Raw genomic sequence first — 21927 nt, forward strand, 5'->3', positions numbered from 1 at the left:
GTATGGAGACTTTCTACATAGCCACTTTCTCTACTCATGTATATCCTCCCCTATTATCAACATCTTCAAACAGAAGATGTACATTTGTTACAATTGATAGACCTACATAGATACATGATAGTCACCCAACGTCCATAGCTTATATTATACTTCACTCTTAATGTTCTTTCTATGGATTTGGACACATGAATAATGACATGTACCCATCATTATAGTATTATATGCAGTATTTTCACTGACCTAAAAAGCCTCTGTGCCTCACCTATTTATCTCTTTCCCTTCAACCCCTGGCAACCACTGGTCTTTTTACTGTCTCAGTAGTTTTGCTTTTTCCTCAATATTATATATCAGAACCATACAGTATGTAGCATTTTCAGTTGACTTCCTTCACTTAGTAATATGCATTTAAGTTTCCTCCATGTCTTTCCATGGCTTGATAGTTCGTTTCTGTTTAGCACTGAATAATAGTTTATTGTCTGTATGTACCACAGTTGATTTATCCATTCACCAACAATATGGGTTGTTTTCTAGTCTTTGCAATTATGAATAAAGCTTCTGTAAAAATCCACATGCAGGTTTTTGTGCGGGCATACATTTTCAACTTCTTTGGGTAAATGCCAACAAGTGGAACTGCTGGATTATACGGTAAGAGTACATTCAGTTTGTAAGAGACCACCACACTGTCTTTAAGAATGGCTGGACCATTTTGTACACCCACCAGCAATGAACCAAACTTCTTGTTGGTCCACATCCTTGCCAGCATATGGTGTTGTCTCTGTTCCAGGTTTTGACCATTCTAATACATGTGCGGTGGTAGCTCATGGTTTTTTAAATTTATATTTCCCTGGTAACATATGATGTGTAGCATCTTTTTATATTCTTATTTGCCATTTGTATATCTTCTTTAGTGCCATGTCTGTCAAGGTGTTTGGCCCATTTTTAATTGGCTTGTTTATTTTCCTTATTGCTGAGGTTTAAGAACTCTTTGTTCATCTTAGATAACTATCTTTTATCAGATGTGTCTTTTGTAAATAATTTTTCCCAATCTGTGGCTTGTTTACTTGTTCTCTTGACATTACCTTTTGCAGAGCAGAAGTTTTTAATTTTAATAAAGTCCAGCTCATCCATTTTTTTTTTCATGGATCATGTCTTTGGTGTTGTATCTAAAAAGGCATCACCATACCTAAGGTCACCTAGCTTTTCTCTTATGTTATCTTCCAGGAGATTTATAGTTTTGCCTTTAACGTTTGCATCTGTAGTCCATTTTGAGTTAATTTTGTGAAGGGTTCATTTTTTTGCGAGTGGATATACAATTGTTCCAACACCATTTGGTGAAGAGACTATCTGCGCTCCATTGTATTGCCTTTGCTCCTTTATCAAAGATTAGTTGACTTTATTTATATGGGTCTATTTTTGGTTCTTTGTCCTGCTCACTGACCTGTTTGTCTATTCTTTCACCAATACTATACTATCTTGGTTACTGTCATTTAAATATTAAGCAATAAGTACAGTAAGTGGCTTATTAGGTACATCAGTTCTCCAACTTTACTCTCCTTTAATATTGTATTGGCTATAGTGGGTCCTTGTCTCTCCATATAAACTTTAGAATCAGTTTGTAGATATCCGCAAAATAACTTTCTGATATATTGATTGGCATTGCATTAAACCTAAAGATCATATTGGGAAAAACTGACATCTTAATAATTTAAAATTTTTCTTTCCATTAACATGGAATATCTTTCCATTTATTTGGTGCTTTTTTGATTTCATTCATCAGAGTTTTGTAGATTTTCTCATATATACCTTGTACATATTCTGTTAGATTTATATCTGAGTATTTCATTTTTATGTGATAATGTTAAGTGGTACTTTGTTTTTATTTTTAAATTCTACTTGTTCATTCCTGATATATAGGGAAGGACTAACTCTTTTATATTAACCTCATATCCTAAAACCTTACTATAATCCCTTAGTAGTTCTGAGAGTTTTTTGGCCACTTCTTTAAATTTTTTTACATAGATGTCTTCTGTGAATGAAGAAGTTTTATTTCTTTTTTCCCCAATCAGTATATTTTTTTTAAATTTCATTTTCTTATATGATTGCATTACCTAGGACTTCCACTATGATGTTAAAAAATATCAGTGGCTCATTAGGTTGAGCATCTGACTCTTGATTTCAGCTCAGGTCATGATCCCGGGGTTGTGGGATCAAGCCCTATGTCAAGCTCTGTACTGAATGTGAAGCCTACTTAAGATTCTCTCCCACCCCCACCCCCCCCCCCCACCCAACCCTCCCCTGCTCACACTGTCTCTCTAAAATTAAAAAAAAAAATAGTGGTAAAAGGGAACATATTTGACTTGTACCTGGTCTTAGTGGGAAAGCTTCAAGTTTCTCACCATTAAATATGATGTTATCTGTAGGTATTTAGTTGCTCTTCTTTATCAAGTTGGGGGAGTTCCCCTTTATCCCTAGTTTACCAAATTTATATCATGAATAGGTGTTGGATTTGTCAAATGTGTTCTCTGCATTTATTGATATGATCATGTGGTTTTTCTTTTTACCTATTGATGTTATGGATTACAGTAATTGATTTTTTCAGTTTATTTATTTATTTTGAGGGGTGAGGGGTAGAGAGAGAGGGAGAGAATCCCAAGTAGGCTTTGTGCTTAATTTATACAGTTGGAGTGGATAGCCTCTATTTAATATTTACAACTGGCCAGTTAAAAGAAGAGAAACCAATTATACAAAGACTTTCATTTGACATTTTCATTATTTTTTTAATATGAAATTTATTGTCAAATTGGTTTCCATACAACACCCAGTGCTCATCCCAACAGGTGCCCTCCTCAATGCCCATCGCCCACCCTCCCCTCCCTCCCCTCCCTCCCACTCCCCATCAACCCTCGGTTTGTTCTCAGTTTTTAAGAGTCTCTTATGGTTTGGCTCCCTCCCTCCCTAACTCCCCCCCCTTCCCCTCCCCCATGGTCTTCTGTTACGTTTCTCAGGATCCACATAAGAGTGAAAACATTGTCAAGTAGTATTCCATTGTGTATATAAACCACAATTTCTTTATCCATTCATCAGTTGATGGACATTTAGTCTCTTTCCATAATTTGGCTATTGTTGAAAGTGCTGCTATAAACATTGGGGTACAAGTGCCCCTATGCATCAGCACTCCTGTATCCCTTGGGGAAATTCCTAGCAGTGCTACTGCTGGGTCATAGGTTAGATCTATTTTTAATTTTTTGAGGAACCTCCATACTGTTTTCCAGAGCAGCTGCACCAGTTTTATTCCTAGGTATTTTATGATTCTTGGTGCAATTGTGAATGGGATCAGTTTCTTGTCTTTTTGTTACTTCATTATTAGTGTATAGAATGTAACTGATTTCTGTACATTAATTTTGTATCCTGGATTTTACTGAATTCATGTATCAGTTCTAGCAGACTTTTGGGGGAGTCTGTTGGGTTTTCCATGTATAGTATCATGTCATCTGCAAAAAGTGAAAGCTTGACTTCATCTTTGCCAATTTTGATGCCTTTGATTTCCTTTTGTTGTCTGATTGCTGTTGTAGAACTTCCAACACTATGTTAAACAACAGTGGTGAGAGTGGACATCCCTGTCGTGTTCCTGACCTCAGGGGGAAAGCTCTCAGTTTTTCCCCATTGAGGATGATACTAGCTGTGGGCTTTTAATAAATGGCTTTTATGATGTTTCTGTATGATCCTTCTATCTTGACTCTCTCGAGGGTCCTTATTAAGAAAGGATCCTGTATTTTGTCAAATGCTTTTTCTGCATCAATTGACAGGATCATATGGTTCTTATCTTTTCTTTTTTTAACGTGATGCATCACGTTGATTGATTTGCCAATGTTGAACCAGCCCTGCAGCCCAAGAATGAATCCCACTTGCTCATGGTAAATAATTCTTTTTATATGCTGTTGAATTAGATTTGCTAGTCTCTTATTGAGAATTTTTGCATCCACATTCATCAGGGATATTGGCCTGGAGTTGTCTTTTTTTTGCTGGGTCTCTGTCTGGTTTAGGAATCAAAGTAAGGCTGGCTTCATAGAATCAGTCTGAAAGTTTTCCTTCCCTTTCTATTTTTTGGAAAAGCTTGAGAAGGCTAGGTATTATCTCTGCTTTAAATGTCTGGTAGTATTCCCCAGGGAAGCCATCTGGTCCTGGACTCTTATTTGTTGGGAGATTTTTGATAACTGATTCAATTTCTTCACTGGTTATGGGTCTGTTCAAGTTTTCTATTTCTTTCTGTTTCAGTTTTGGAAGTGTGTGGGTGCTTAGGAATTTGTCCATTTCTTCCAGGTTGTCCAGTTTGTTGGTATATAATTTTTTATAGTATTTCCTGATAATTGTTTGTATCTCTGAAGGATTGGTTGTAATAATTCCATTTTCACTCATGATGTTATCTATTTGGGTCCTCTCCCTTTTCTTTTTGAGAAGCCTGGCTAGAGGTTTGTCAATTTTGTTTATTTTTTCAAAAAACCAACTCTTGGTTTCACTGATATGCTCTACAGTTTTTTAGATTCTATATTTATTTCTGCTCTGATATTTATTATTTCTTTTCTTCTGCTGGGTTTGGGGTGTCTTTGCTGCTCTGATTCTAGTTCCTTTAGGTGTGCTGTTAGATTTTGTATTTGGGATTTTTCTTGTTTCTTGAGATAGGCCTGGATTGCAATGTATTTTCCTCTCAGGACTGCCTTCACTGCATCCCAAAGCATTTGGATTGTTATATTTTCATTTTCATTTGTTTCCATATATTTTTTAATTTCTTCTCTAATTGCCTGTTGACCCATTCATTCTTTAGTAGGGTGTTCTTTTTTTTTTAATTTTTTTAACATTTATTTACTTTTTGAGACAGGGAGAGACAAAGCATGAATGGGGGAGGGTCAGAGAGAGGGAGACACAGAATCTGAAATAGGGTCCATTCTCTGAGCTGTCAGCACAGAGCCCGACGTGGGGCTTGAACTCATGGACTGCGAAATAATGACCTGAGCTGAAGTCGGCCGCTTAACCGACTGAGCCACCCAATTGCCCCAGTAGGGTGTTCTTTAACCTCCATGCTTTTGGAGGTTTTCCAGACTTTTCTCTATGGTTGATTTCAAGTTTCATAGCATTGTGGTCTGAAAGTGTGCATGGTATGATCTCAATTCTTGTATACTTATGAAGGGCTGTTTTGTGACCCAGTATGTGATCTATCTTGGAGAATGTTCCATGTGCACTTGAGAAGAAAGTATATTCCATTGCTTTGGGATGCGGAGTTCTAATTATATCTGTCAAGTCCATCTGATCCAATGTATCATTCAGGGCCCTTGTTTCTTTATTGATTCTGTGTCTAGATGATCTGTCCATTGTTGTAAGTGGGGTGTTAAAGTCCCCTGCAATGACCACATTCTTCTTAATAAGGTTGCTTAGGTTTGTGATTAATTGCTTTCTGTATTTGGGGTTTCCGTATTCGGTGCATAAACATTTATAATTGTTAGCTCTTCCTGATGGATAGACCCTATAATTATTATATAATGGCCTTCTTCATCTTCAGCCTTTAATTTAAAGTCTAGCTTGTCTGATATAAGTATGGCTACTCCAGCTTTCTTTTGACTTCCAGTAGCATGATAGATAGTTCTCTATCCCCTGACTTTCAATCTGAAAGTGTCCTCAGGTCTAAAATGAGTCTCTTGTAGACAGAAAATAGACGGATCTTGTTTTTTTATCCATTCTGATACCCTATGTCTTTTGGTTGGAGCATTTAGTCCATTTATATTCAGTGTTATTATAGAAAGATAAGGGTTTAGAGTCATTGTGATGTCTGTAGGTTTTATGCTTGTAGTGATGTCTCTAGTACATTGTGGTCCTTGCAACATTTCACTCACAGAATCCCCCTTAGGATCTCTTGTAGGGCTGGTTTAGGGGTGATAAATTCCTTCAGTTTTGTTTGTTTGGGAAAACCTTTATCTCTCCTTCTATTCTGAATGACAGACTTGCTGGATAAAGGATTCTTCGCTGCATATTTTTTCTGTTCATCACATTGAAGATTTCCTGCCATTCCTTTCTGGCCTGCCAAATTTCAGTAGATAGGTCTGACATTAGTCTTATGGGTCTCCCTTTGTAAGTTAGAGCCTGTTTATCCTTAGCTGCTTTCAGAATTTTCTCTTTATCCTTGTATTTTGCTCGTTTCACTATGATATGTTGTGCAGAAGATCGATTCAAGTTATGTCTGAAGGGAGTTCTCTGTGCCTCTTGGATTTCAATGCCTTTTTCCTTCCCCAGATCAGGGAAGTTCTCAGCTATGATTTAAGTACACCTTCAGCCCCTTTCTCTCTTCTTCTTCTGGAATTCCTATGATATGGATATTGTTCCGTTTGATTGCATCAGTTAGTTCTCTAATTCTCCCCTCATACTCCTGGATTTTTTTATTTCTCTTTTTCTCAGCTTCCTCTTTTTCCATAATTTTATCTTCTAATTCACCTATTCTCTCTTCTGCCTCTTCAATCCTTGCTATGACCACCTCCATTTTATTTTGCACCTCATTTATAGCATTTTTTAGCTCCTCATGACTATTTCCTAGTCCCTTGATCTCTGTAGCAATACATTCTCTGCTGTCCTCTATGCTTTTTTCAAGCCCAGCAATTAATTTTATGACTATTATTCTAAATTCTTGTTCTGTTATATTGCTTAAATCGTTTTTGATCAGTTCGTTAGCTGTCACTACTTCCTGGAGTTTCTTTTGAGGAGAATTCTTCCATTTCGTCATTTTGGATAGTTCCTGGAGTGGTGCGGAACTGCAGGGCTCTTCCCCTGTGGTGTCGGGAGTAACTTGCGTTGGTAGGTGGGGCCGTAGTCAGACTTGATGTCTGCCTCCAGCCCACTGCTGGGGCCACAGTCAGACTGGTGTGTACCTTACCTTCCCCTCTTCCAGGGGCAGGACTCACTGTGGAATGGTGTGGCCCCTGTCTGAGCTACTTGCACACTGCCAGGCTTGTGGTGTTGCTTTGATGGGATCTGGCCAAGGGTGTATTAGCCGGGGTGGATCCACAAGTTGCACAGGGGCAGGAGGGGAAGGCTTAGCTTGCTTTGCAGTTGGTAGTCCCCTGGGGGAGGGGCGCTGCAGCACCAGGAGGGAGGCAGACCCATCGGAGGGATGGATCCACAGAAGCACAGCACTGGGCCTTTGCGCCATGCAAACAAGTTCAGTGACGGGAACTGGTTCCCTTTGGAATTTCATCTGGGGGTGGGAGAGGGGAATGGTGCTTGCCAGGGCCTTTGTTCCCACGCTGAGCTGAGCTCTGTCTTTCAGGGCTCAACAACTCTCCCTCCCAGCGTCCTCTTGCCCTCCCTGCTCTCCGAGAGCAGAGCTGTTGACTTTTAACATTCCAGATGTTAAATCCTGATGGCTATCAGAATTCACGAAGTCCAGCCCCTCCGCTTTTATAAGCCAGACTCAGGGGCTCTGCCTTGCCCAGTGGGCTGCCTCTCCACCACCCCAACTCCCTCCCACCAGTCCGTGTAGTGTGCACTGCCTCTCCGCCCTTCCTACCCTCTTCTGTGGGCCTCTTGTCTATTTTGGCTCTGGAGAATCCATTCTGCTAGCCTTCTGGTGGTTTTCTGGGTTATTTAGGCAGATGTGGGTGGAATCTAAGCAATCAGCAGGACGAGGTGAGCCCAGTTCCTCCTACACTGCCATCTTCCCCTCTGAGTCAACATTTTCATTCTTAAACTTTGTTGTGCACAAGACCACAGGTATTAGATTCAGTAGATCATCGGTGGGCTTGAGGTTCTGCATTATTCAGAGGCATCCCAGCTGATTCTGATGCAGATGTGGTTTGGGTCACATTTTCAATGTTTATTTATTTTTTGGGGGACAGAGAGAGACAGAGCATGAATGGGGGAGGGGCAGAGAGAGAGGGAGACACAGAATCGGAAACAGGCTCCAGGCTCTGAGCCATTAGCCCAGAGCCCGACACGGGGCTCGAACTCACAGACTGCGATATCGTGACCTGGCTGAAGTCGGACGCTTAACCGACTGCACCACCTAGGCGCCCCGGTTTGGGTCACATTTTGAGAGACAAAGCACTAAAAGTGATCAAACATTCATGACCATCACTTTAGATTTTGAATTCTTCTTTTTTCTTAATAGGAAAGCCTACCTTATAAATCAAACAAGAAAAAGAAATAAAAAGCATCCAACTGGGAAAAAGAAGTATAACTATCACTATTTGCAAATGAAATGATACTACATATAGAAAATGCTAAAGATTTTATGAAAAATATTTAGAACTAATAAATGAATTAATTAAGGTTTCAGGATAGAAAATTAATATACAGAAATCTGTTGTATTTCTATGTACTAATAATAAACTATCAGAAAAAGAAATCAAGAGAATACTTCCATTTACATTTATATCAAAGAGAATAAATACCTAGGAATAAATTAACCGAGCAGTTGAAAAACCTGTACTCTGAAAACTAGAAGACATTGATGAAAGAAATTGAAGATGACAAAAATAAATGAAAAGATAAACCATGCTTATGGGTTGAAAGAATTCATGTTGCTAAAATGTCCTTACTAGTCAAAGCAATCTATAGATTCAACGCAATCCCTATCAAAATATGAATGGCATTTTCCACAAAACTAGAACAAATCATCCTAAGATTTGAAATCCTCAGATTTCAAAATATATTATCTACATTCAAACAGTATGGCACTGGCACAAACTACACATATAGATTCATGGAACACAAGGGAGAGCCCAGAAATAAACCCATACTTACACAGTGAACTAATCTACAAAAAGGACCAAGAATATAAAGTGGGGAAAAGACAATCTTTTCAATAAATGGTACTGGGAAAACACGACAGCTACCAGCAAAATAATGGACCTGAACCATTTTCTTATACTATATACAAAAATAAACTCAAAATGGATGAAGGACCTAAATGTAATACCTGAAACCACAAATCTCCTAAGAGAAAACAAGCAGTAAACTGTTGGACATTGGTCTTAGCAATAATTTTTTGGACCTGTTTCCTCAGGCAAATGCAACAAAAGCAAAACATTTGGATCTATGTCAACTTAAAAATCTTTTGCACAGCAAAGGAAACCATCAACAAAACAAAAAGGCAACCTTCTTAGAGGGGGAAGATATTTTCAAATGATATAGCTGATAGGAGTTAAATATTCAAAATATATAAAGAACTCATACAATTCAGCACCAAAAGAAAAAGAAATCAAACAATCTGTTTAAAAAATGGAGAGAGGACCTGAACAGACATATTCCCAAGAAGATATAGAGATGACCAACAGATATATGAAAAAATACTTAACAATGCTAAGCCTTAAGGAAATGCAAATCAAAACCAAAATGAGATATTACCTCACACCTGGCTAATATCAAAAAGACATGAAATAACAAGTGTTGGTGAAGATATGGAGAAAAGGGAACCCTCGTGCTCTGGTGGTGGGAATACTGGTACAGGCACTGTGGAAAACAGTATAGAGTTTCCTCAAAAAATTAAAAATAGGAGTACCATACAATCCAGTAATTCCAATTCTGAATACTTGCTCAAAGAAAATGAAATAATTTCAAAAAGATATATACACCCTTATGTTCAGCATTATTTACAACTGCAAGATATGAAAGCAACTTAAGTGTCCATTAATAGATGAGTGGATAAAGATGTGATATGTGTGTGTGTATTGTGTACACACACACACACACACACACATCAATGGAATATTATTCAACCATAAAATGAATGAAATCTTGCTATTTGCTACAACATGCATGAACCTAGAGGGTATTATGCTAAGTGAAATAAGTAAAAAAGAGAAAGACATATGCTGTATGATTTTACTTTATATGTGAAATCTAAAAAAAAGAAGAAATAAAACAATAACACACTCATAAATACAGAGAGCAAGCTGTTGTTTGCTGGAGGAAAAGGGTTAGGGGGATAGGCGAAATAGGTGGAGATTAAGAGATATAAATTTCCAGCTATAAAATAAGTGAGTTATGGAGATGTAAAGTACAGCATAGGGAATATAGTCAATAATATTGTAGTAACTATACATGATTACAGATGTTAACTAGACCTAACATGGTGATCATTTCATAACTTACATAAATGTCAAATTGGGGCACCTGGGTTGGCTCAGTCAATTAAGCATCCATCTTCAGCTCAGGTCATGATTTCACTGCTCGTGAGTTCGAGCCTTGCATGGGTCTCTGTGCTGACAGCTCAGAGCCTGAAGCCCACTTCAGATTCTGTGACTCCCTCTCTCTCTCTGCCCCTCCCCGCTCACGCTCTGTCTCTCTCCTTCAATAATAAATAAACATTAAAAAAAAGTCGAATCACTTTGTGGTACACCTGAAACTAATATAATATTGTATGCCAACCACACTTAAATAAAAACTGGTTTATGAAAAATTATGTATAGCAGTGCCATAATCTTATTTTTATATGTATATATAAAATGTTTACATTATTATGTAAATATAAATATATGTATTAATTACATATAATAAAGTATACATAAAAATAGCTACATGTATAGATAAATGATGGCAGAAATATATACTAAAAAGTTAACTGTTCTTATCAGTGATTAGCGAATTATAGCAGTTTGTTTTCTTTTTGCTGTTTTACATTTTCAATGTTTTTTCTGCCATTAACCTGTAATGTTTTTGTTTGCAGAAGAAAGAAAGAAGCTATAAAAAGAACAGTCACAAAAGTCTATGTTAGAAGTGATTTGTTGATTATGCCTATAATGCCCAGTAGGTTGACTTCATTCTACAGGGAATCTTTTGGTGCCATTGAGGGAATTTCAATACTATGTTCACAAACAGGTTTGAAGATGGGAAGAAATAAATATCTTCCCTTCCAAACAGTATTTTTCAAAGAAAAATAACATGAAACAAATAGTTGTCTTTGACATTTTTTTCTTGTATCTTAAGAGCTCTTCATGAAAATTTATATTTTATGGCATCTCTGCATCTTCTTATAAGCATTAGGTGAGAATACAGTACTTTATTTTATTGTAAATTATTCTTTCCAAGCAAACTATTAGAAAATTCCATTTCAGTACCAAGAGTTTTTCATGAGCTATCAAAATTCGTGAAAAATATTTTTCAGATGATTTAGTTTCCAAATGGAACATCCTGAATTGAATAGCTAAGTAAACATTATGTGTATTTCCTCCGAAAACTTTTAGACATCAAGCTATGTCTTTGTAGAATGAAGAAGTGAACTCAGGCAATTCAGTTACGGCATTGTGTGCTTTACTATCATGCTTATGCTACCTACTAAAGAGCAGCGGGGGGTCAGTGTCACACAGACTGTAGGTGGAAATGTACCTTAGAAAATCTGGTGCTTTAGATGAGAACCTCAAAACAAGGGTCATAAAGCTCATAATTACTTGCCAATTCAGACGTGGAATAGAGATTCAAAGCCTCCGAAATATTGTTACATTATTGTTAATTGGGGGGGGCAGTATAATGAATTATAAAACACATTTAATATTTTTTGTGTCTTTGAAAATTAAAATTCATTCTGGCATTTCATTTACATGGAAACACAAACAGAACGAGGAAGATTTCTGACTGTTAAGAATCATAGAGTTACGGGTTTTTTTTTAAAGGAGTGTATGATTTCCCCTTCAACTTGGATCTTTTTTAAGATGATACTTTGCTGGAAACATGCACGCACACACAAAAGAGTTCGCCACAACTATTAAGAGCCACAACTTGTTATATTCTGTGAAGAGCGGAAAATAAGGATAATCGGGTGTTTGTAGCGATTTGACAGCAGCGTGCTTATTTGATGATTACTGCTGATACTAACAGGGTCTCTGTTTCTTAATGTCTAATGTAAATCTCAAACATGTTTTCTCTTTTTCTATTTCCAGTGAAGATTGAGAAGAACAGTTTTTCTCCAAATGGTTTCCTTTTCACAGGGGAAAAAATTTCAGGTGACTTTTTATAGAAAATACCTCAAGTCTCATATGTATTTTTATTGTTCAAACATTATTCTCATTAGAACTGAATATTTCACAAACTCTGTCTTCCCTCAATTTTCTGTATTGTTCTCTGTCTTTGAATCACCAAGCTGGCACTTTCGGGAAATGTTTCAGGCCAGTACAGACTTGGGGAATGAAGTCTTCAGCTTCTGTACAGAACTGGTGACTGGGTTATAGGAGTAAACATGGGGCGCCTAGGTGGCTCTGTCGGTTGAGCGACCGACTTCGGCTCAGGTCATGATCTTGCGGTCTGTGAGCCCGAGCCCTGCGTCGGGCTCTGTGCTGACGGCTCGGGGCCTGGAGCCTGCTTCTGATTCTGTGTCTCCCTCTCTCTCTGCCCCTCTCCCACTCATGCTCTGTCTCTCTCTGTCTCAGAAATAAGTAAACATAAAAAAATTAAAAAAAAAAGAAATAAACATGTGATAGAATGATACCCACTTGGGTGGTCTTGGTATGAAAGCCTGGGAGCTGTGAATCTAAGAAGGGGAAATATTCCTTTGAATGGTTATATATTTAGATCAGCTGTTTGTAAATGGGTAGATCCTGTTTTAGATACCAAGGCAGGGATCTGAATACACAAAACATATTTTATGTTCAGACTTATGCATTATTTGTGAAGTGCATTGTGATGGTGAGGACTGAGGTTTTCTTCTCCTGGGTCTCCACAAGATCTAGCCTTCTCACTTGCTTCCTTAGGCTTGTAAAACTCGTGGATACATTTTTAGTCTGGGACTCTTATCAGTCTTGACTGGATTTATGTTAGTCATTACCTATTACTGTGATTCATCTTTTTTCATTTGCTTTGCCTTTTAAACAAAATTTATAATTTCTACTATTTAAATTGAATCCACCTTTTCAAAACACTGGTTATTTTTTCTACTGTGGTGTCATTTGTAATGTTTCATTCCACCTTGACTTTGATAGTCCTACGTGTAATCCCAAAAAGAACAGGAAAAGAAAAATCCTTCCAATCATTTTAGAATTTGTGCCTCTGAAATATTAAAACATATTCTCAGTTAATTGGATGGTAATTGTTTTATTTGGCCTATAAAATGACGGCCTTTGGATCCTTCCCAAACCTGTAAATAAGCTGGTGGTGTCTTTGTTTCTTCACTCCTCTTCAAAGGGGGGGCTTTTATTTTTTTATCTTGGGTGCGACACCAGGTAGAGTTTCTATGTCTGACTGAGCTAAGAATGACAGTGTTCTAACTGAGGAGGTACTACACAGATATTTGGTGACTGAATGAATGATTATATTCACATATGAGAGTTTATTGGGGATAATTAAAAAGCGTTAATTAGAAATTAAGAGTGGTTTTGAGTAATATAAAATCAAAAGACTTGATTAGGTATCTGGGGTGATTTATATGAATATATAATCAAATAACAATGATAATGGACAGTAAAAACAGTAATGCAATATTAATTTACTGTCTTCTTATTTAACCTATTAATGCCTTAAAGGAACTGAATGATGTATATCACTAATATCAAAGACAGAGTCCATTTTTCATTCAATAGAAAAGATACACAAGATTTTCTGAAAAAGGGTAATAATAACACTTTTGAAACTGAACTGCTGCTGTTTTTAGAGACTTTCATATAAAATGTATGTTTTTATTCTCAGTTCTGAAAAACAATTCACTGTTAATATATTCAATTCTAAATATGTATGTACTGAAAAGCCTTTTTAAAAAATCTTTCTCAAAATTATTTATTATATACTTAATGCCCTTATGTGTGTTTGTAAAAAAGAGAAACACTGTCCCTTCACATTTGTTGAGAAAGTGCCATCTGGAATAGGGAACAGACATTACCATTCAATACCAGTTTTCATGACCTTTGATTGTTTTTTTTCCTTTACCTATTCTCTCATGGTAGTAATCAGCCTGAGTGGATATGATGGAGACAAACAAGACACAGGTGACGCAGTTTGTTCTCACAGGACTGACAGATCGTTCAGGAATGCAGGCCCCCCTGTTCCTGGTGTTCTTGGTCATCTACCTCACCACCATGGTGGGCAACCTCGGACTGATTTTCCTCACCTGGAAGGACCCCCATCTTCACACCCCCATGTACTTATTCCTTGCTAGTTTGGCCCTTGCAGATGCCTGTTCCTCATCCTCTGTGACTCCAAAGATGCTAATGAATTTTTTATCTAACAATCACATGATATCCCTGGCAAAATGCATCACCCAATTTTATATTTTTGCTTCCAGTGCCACCACAGAGTGTTTCCTCTTGGTAGTGATGGCCTATGACCGCTACGCAGCCATATGCAACCCCTTGCTTTATCCAGTGGTGATGTCCAACCGACTCTGTACCTGGTTGATAAGTGTGTCATATGCGATTGGTTTTCTGCATCCCGTCATTCATGTGGGATTATTGTTTAGATTAACCTTCTGCAGGTCCAATATAATACCTCATTTCTACTGTGAAATTTTGTCACTATATACAATTTCTTGCACTGACCCATCTCTTAATGCATTGGTGATTTTTATTTTTGCTGCTTGTATACAAGCTTTTACTTTTACGACCATCATGGGGTCTTATACCCGTGTCCTCTTTGCCATCCTGAGAAAGAAGTCTGAAAAGGGCAGGAGCAGAGCCTTCTCCACGTGCAGCGCCCACCTGCTCTCTGTCTCTTTGTTCTATGGCACTCTCTTCTTCATGTATGTGCGTCCTGGGTCTGGGCCAGATCAATATCAGGATAAAATGTATTCATTGTTCTACACGGTTATAATCCCCCTGCTAAACCCCTTTATTTATAGCCTAAGAAACAAGGAAGTTTTAGGTGCACTGAGAAAAGTGATAAAGAAATAAATATTTTTTTTGGGGAAAGCTTTCATTATTCCTTATGTTTTCCTCTGTTTAAATAAAGCATAATGTGGGGTTTGCACATAGTGGGGACTTAATCTATAATCGTTAAATGAATGAATAAAAAATTTAGAGTAGATAGACTTGTCTTCATCATAAGTTGTTGTGATCATCAAAATAATTAATGAACATGGTAAAGACAGGCTCCATTTACTTTGTGTTATTGTTGTTTTTAATTCATCTTCAAAGACAAAAGTGAAACAGAAATCTCCAAATTACTGTATCTTTGTAACGTGAAGAGCTTTGTGTTTCCAGATACTCACACTTCAAAACTCCTTTGAGTTTATAGTTTTTACAGGAAGACTCATCCTGTATAAGCCCTATTTTTAAAAAAGACTAATGCCTTTTTAAATAATTCTTGAATGGGTACTTTTTCAAAACCTTGTCTTTAGTAGTTATTTATAATTACCCAAACAATATGAAAACCAAAGTAATATTGTTAGACTGAATATGACAATATATAACCTATTGAGGCATTTAAAATGAACATCTCTACAAGGTTTAAAAGTAATTTTGCAAATTATATTTGTATTGCAACCATTGAAAAGTTAAAAAATTTAACAATCATATATTTAAGAGAAAGCAATTTTCCTGCAATGTAATGAAAAGTTCTAAATTCTTTAAAATGTCTACCTTTTAATTTATCAAGCACTCTCAAGAAGCATCTTGCATCTGACACACATATGCCAATTGAATTTTTTTCTCCTGTAATTGACAACTACCTGGAATAGCAGATGTGCTTGATGAAGTCATAATTATGCAACTTAAGTGACTTTTTCTTCATAAAAACTATGTATGTGTTCTGTCTGACCGTGCTACCATTTTTGAGTTCCTGAGTTAATTACATATGGCTCTGTGAATATTTTAGTCAAAAATAAAGGAAAAGGTAGGTAGTTTGACCTACATTACGTTATTGATAGAGCCGATTTTCATAACCCTTAGATGTCTCTTACAGGGCATACAAGGGCAAAGGAGCATATAAACCATGAATAGTGACCCTAGTGCATTCTGGGGGGTAAAGAAAAAGAGTAAAGTATTGCTATATACATGGCACATTTCTCAGATCCTAGCCTATTATTTTGATTTGAGGATATAAACAATTTGTTGAGTCATCGAACAACAAAGCAGGTGGTGTGGCCAAGTGGCTCCAGCCCAGTGTGTTTGGGGCTCAGTTTTCCCAGACTCTGCTCCTCTCATTGCATCTGAGCTCTGCCTTCTGCTGTGTGGGCTCATTCGAAGCAGGTTGCTCCCTGTGGCTGCAGAATCTCTGTAGGAGTTCTTGCCTCCACTTCTCCACACTCAAGGCCAGCGGCAAAACTCTCTCTTTTTTTCTATGTGCCACACAGACTATTTTAAGTATTGGCTGTGTACAATTGCTATCTGGCAATATATAGATGTTCTCTGTCTCCTTTATACCTCTATTATTTCAGGCAGCGTGGCGCCTGACTCCACGCTTTTAACCACTACCCTATGCTGCTTCTATATGACTACAACGTCTTACATGAGACCTAACACTGGTGGCCGAAGAGGCACACAGAAGGAGATGGTACTAGCCAAATCACTGACTGCTTCTTCCGCTCCACAGTGTGCCCTGTGGATAAGAGAAAGGAAGTAACCCTTCTGATGTGCTTCCTGGATTCTTCTTTTACTGTAAAGCTCAGGTCACCATGCTAGGTTTTCCCCAGGAGATTGTGAGTTCTTTTGTAGAAACTTTTATGTGTTATGGTTTTATATTTTATGTGAAAGATGGTTTGGAATCCAACTAATACTACATAATCCATAAGAACGACCGCATCTCAGGTGCTTCATAGTTCAGCTTATAGCATATTGTAAAACTGAGTAGTTCTTTGTTACATCACACTCTGTTGATAACAACTAACAGAATTGAAGACTTAATGTCACCAATAAAGTCTTGCCCATCTGCATCCTCACCCAGATGGTATAGGTCAGTGGTCCTCACTTGGTTATCACCTCAAACCAAACAAATTAGAATTTTTAAGACGGGGTTCCAGGCTTCTCATAGTTTCATAAACCTGTCCAAGTGATTCCAATATGCAGTCAGTGTTGACAGTCACTAGAGATAATTATCACGTGAAACTTGGCAAGCTTCCGATGAAGATTAGATGATAATTGAGTATAGAAACTTCTCTGTATGACTATTACAATGACTGTTTGCCAAAGTGGCCACTTTATTAGAGTTTATCCAATTTTTTATCAAGTTTTTATCTTTATTTCTCCCCATTTCTTATGGCACCAAGGGAATAATGATAGATGTCATGTATATTGCATACTATGCTTTTTTATTTAAGGGAGTGGTTCTCAGTCCTTGTTGGAGTCACCTAAGGTCCTTAAAAATTAAGATTCGCTGACTCAGTCTCAAGCCAGTGAAGTCAGCTTCCCTGGAGATGTGACCCAGCTATTAGTATATCTTTATCACTCCAGGGGATGCCAATGTACAGCCCAGGTTGAAAACTACTGGTTTAAGGGAAAAGTAAAATCTTCATATGGTCTTGATTCTTTAGTTGCATTTGGAAGTCTGACACAATTATCCATATTCTAGTGAATATGGACCTGCAGTTTACTGTCTGAAAACAAGTTCATAAATAAACAAGTAGTAGATAACACTAATTTCTTTCAAATTCCTACCAGATAATGAGTTTGGAGAGACAGACTATGCATATCCAGACAGTTCACCAAAAGTTAGCTGCAATTCTTTCCTAACAAATATTTCTCTTGCATTAATAGAGACCCATATTTCAGTAGATATTTTACATATGTTGGACAGTTCTCCATTCTTGTCCATATGGTAATATGGTATGATCAATCCACTGAATGTCAGCTAGGCTCCTACAAAGTGTCTACAAGGTAAATACTTTATAGAATTGGAGTCTATAGCCTCTATATAACATCTAAAACTGGTTTAGTTAAGCAGAAGAGGGGCCAATGTCATGGAGATTTTTCACTTGAGGTTTTCATTCTTAAGCTTTCGTGTGCATGAACCCACAGGTATTGTATTAAGCAGATCATTGGCTGGTTTCAGGTTCTGTACTATTCACAGGTATCCCAGGCAATTCTGAGGCAGGTGGGCCTGGACTACATTCTGAAACACAAAGCTCTAACACTCATCATGATCATGTTAGATTGTGATTTTGATTTCTTCTTAATAGGAAAGTCTACCTGCTATTGTCTGAATGTTTGTGTCCTCCCCAAATCCATACTTTAAAATCTCATTCCCCAAAGATGATGGTGTTAAAAGCTAAGGCCTTTGGAAGTTGCTTAAGTCAGGCGGTGGAGCCTTCATGAATGGGATTAGTGTCTTATAAGACAAGGTTTCAGAGAGATCCCCAACCTTTTCCTCCATGTGAGGACATATTGAAAAGACCCTGGCTATGAATCAGGACGAGGACTTTCATCAGAATGCAACAATACTGGCACCTTGATTTTGGACTTCCAGACTCCAGAACTGTGAGAAATAAATTTCTGTGTTTATAAGCTACCCGGTCTGTGGTATGTTTTTATGGCAGCCTGAATGGACTAAGGTACTACCTCATATTTAAATATTACTTCAAGACTTTTAGAGTATATTCATCTGAATTATCCTAATTGATCCTTTCAGTCACTCTGGAAAAATAGAAGGGAGGTGGTATTTCTTCCATTTACATGTGAGGCAGCCTGGAGTAATGGAAAAGCACAGTGTGTCAAATCAGATCTGGTATTTTATTCCTGAGTCTTAGATGAAGCTAAAAGTGACCACAATAGCCTCCATGAAATCTTGTAGGTCATAGACAGAAGAAAACAATGAGTGTCTGAGGATATTTAAATGGGCAGTGCCTTAATTTCTTCATTTGTATAATAGAGATTATAATATGCATTTATGTCCCTATTCAGCCGATTGGGTGAGACAATATATGTGATGGTTCGTTACACAGCATAAATCACTATACAAATACAGGTTTTGTCTTTATGAGGAAGTTAAGATCCAACTTTTCTAAAGTGATATAATCAATAAAGGGCTATGCTAAGACAAGAACCACTGGCACAAACTGTCACAGGTTGCTGGTGTGGCCACTCCAGAATTCTTTTCATTATATAAGAAGGTAATGTAAGAAATGGCAGGTGCTCCAATATGGTTGAGATAGTTTATATGAATATGTCTTTTTTGAAAGTAACATACAAAAAAATATATTCTTATGATAATGATTATTATATATTTATTAAACACATACATCAAAAAAATTAGTCTTAGGAGACCCTAGGAGACCTACAAAGTGTGAGAAACAGGAACCATTGGACAAGCCAGAATTTGGAGTAATTTACATTTATGTTGAGGCATCTTTTTCCTTTCAAGGAAAACCTCTGACCAGGGTTTACCATAACAGACACTTAAATATATTTTTGGAATGAATGACTAAGCTATTCAAAGTAAGCCTTTTAAAATCACCAACAATTTGCCTTCAAGAAGGAAGATAGAGCCGTGAACTTCTGGCAAGGTCAAATAAGTCTAAACAACGTTTAGATATTTGCTTAAATTTTTCTTTAAGATTTTATTTTTAAGTAATCTCTACACCCAATGTGGGGCTCAATCTCACAACCCCAAGATTAAGAGTCACATGCTCCACCGACTGAGCCAGCCAGGGGCCCCTAAACTTTTTTATAATAAATTTCAGAACATTTCATCTTAATTTCCTCTTTTTTTTGTAGTTGTGTCAAAGTATTCCAGCCAAAAATGTAGAACAAATGACAGAACTAAAAATTATTATTTAAAAATCCCTAATAATATAATTGGTTCTGGCAAGAATCATCAAAGGATGCTAAGACCTTAGCTAAAAAATGAATGGGGACTTGGATAGTTTTACAAGGTGCAAAAGTATCTTATCTTTAGTTATTTGCCAGATGTAAGGGAAAATACATAACTTTACAGTAAGGAGATCTGCCTGTTAACCCCTTAACCCAGGGATTACCCCGAACTCCACCAACAGTGACACAAACAGGCTTACTGTACTTCCTGATGTTATGCAATATGAAATTCATAGCATCATTTATGAAGAATTGTTGTCAAAATGTTTAATCAAGCCTTTAGATATAAATTCCACCGGGAATAGAAAAATATAAAGAGTAGGAGAATAAGTCAAATAAGGCAGCTAGACAAATCCAGAATGAAGAAATTCCAAAGACTATTGAACAATTGGCCCACTCTCTCCACGTCATTTCATAAAGGGTAAAAAACAAATAAGAAAACCATGATGATTAACAACAACAACAAAGAAGTAAATAAAGGGGGAAAGAAATGATACTTTTGGATGAAAAGAGTCTTGATGAATACAACAAATGCAATGTTACAAAAATAATTTGGTAACAACTGGAGAAATTTGAACACAGACTGCTTATTTGATGGTACTGGAAGTATAGTTTCATTTTATCTAATATCAAAATGGAATTGTGGTTAGGGAAAAATGTCCTTTGTTAATGATGCAGTGTGGAATTTTTAGTTATGAAATGTCATGATATCTGTAATTTTCATTAAAATAAATGCTTCCCTTTAAAATGTGTTGTACCTATAGGTTTTTTTTCTTCTAGAAGATGTATCTCATTTGCTCAACATAAATCACTACTTACTGGTCTCTGTGCCAACCTGCAGATGGCTTGAGCTAATTATAAAAGTATTTTATGTACAAAGTTAAACTACCATTGTTACAAATTGGCAACATGACAACATATACCACAGTTTGCTCACCCCCAAACCATTCTCTAACAAAAGAGCTTAGCCGCTTTACTTATGCATAACTAAAATAACTAACATACACAGTTACCTACTATTTAACGAGCCCTTCCTATCTGTCAAATACAGTGCTAAGGGCTTGACATTAACTCTCTCATCTGATTCTTGCAACAACCTTGTAAGTGCACATTTTGACTTCACTTTGCAAATGAGATCTCAAAGCTTAGAGAGTTTAAGTTATTGATGAAAGACATAGAGACAAAGCCAGATCTGAAACCAAAGTCTGTACTTTCAAGCAACTTTGCTACTCTTCCTCCCCATGTCTAGAAGTGGATATTTAAATTTAAGTGAATTTGTATCCATAGTGAACCTTGATGACATCAAGAATAATTTCAGTTATTACAGCTAACTTTATGATATATTGCAAACCCGGTATGGGACATCTCCCTTCTTTATCCTTTTTGAAAAAAAATTTTACAATAATCTATTTGTTCTTCTAGATGAATTAAACATTTCTAGTTAAACTATTTCCTTATTACTTTGTTTAATATTTCATCCAATTTATAAATTAATTTGGAAAAAATTAATGCCTTTACTAGATCAAATCTTTCTGCTTAGATAAAATTAGGACTTTTCACACATTAAACAAATTTTTATGCCCTTCAGTAGTTTTGCATTTATACCAAATACATATAGATCAGGCATATTTCTTGCCAAGTTTAATCACATATGTATGTATACACACACACACACACACACACACACACATATATGCACATCTGTATATCTATATATAGATACATGGATTTTTTTCAAGAAATATATTGGGAATTTTTTTAGATTTTTGACAATTTGAAAAAACTCTCAGATGAACTTCATAGTCTGGAAATACTGAAAAATTAAGAAAAAGATATGTCATGAATGCATAATATATATGATACTAGTCTATTTTATCATACTACCATAAAACATACAAAAATCTATATAAAAAGTTAAAGTTTATCAAAACCAACACACACACACACACACACACACACACACACACACGTAGAGTCTGCACATGGCTACACTGGCAGTTGAGAGAAAGCAGCATTAAGTCACAGCAACATAAAATTAACTGTGGTAATACTGTACCACTGTAATAATTTCATAGTTGCCTTCGGCTGCTGTTGCAATGAGCTCATGTTGAGTACCTGCTTACACAACTTTTGAGGCTAATCACCTCTACGTAAGCAATTGGTTTTTCTAGCAAATTGCATATTGCAGTACAAAGTGATCTTGTAGTTCTCACGTATTTCTCAT

At 36.8% G+C, this 21927-nt stretch overlaps 1 protein-coding gene across 1 annotated transcript; it reads left to right on the plus strand.

Annotated features, from left to right (window-relative positions):
- The first annotated feature begins 13922 nt into the window (after positions 1-13922).
- On the plus strand, positions 13923-14852 carry LOC101088100 (olfactory receptor 5AC1-like). Its single transcript, XM_011285985.2, has one exon. It carries the CDS (start codon positions 13929-13931, stop codon positions 14850-14852), a length of 924 nt encoding a protein of 307 aa, XP_011284287.2. The 5' UTR covers positions 13923-13928.
- The last annotated feature ends 7075 nt before the right edge of the window (positions 14853-21927 follow it).

This window comes from Felis catus, chromosome C2 (assembly GCF_018350175.1).
Source record: "Felis catus isolate Fca126 chromosome C2, F.catus_Fca126_mat1.0, whole genome shotgun sequence".
NCBI classification, from domain to species: domain Eukaryota; kingdom Metazoa; phylum Chordata; class Mammalia; order Carnivora; family Felidae; genus Felis; species Felis catus.

What these genes read in the sequence shown, in the direction of transcription:
- LOC101088100 (XM_011285985.2), top strand. Translation starts at nt 13,929, where the DNA reads ATGATGGAGACAAACAAGACACAGGTGACGCAGTTTGTTCTCACAGGA.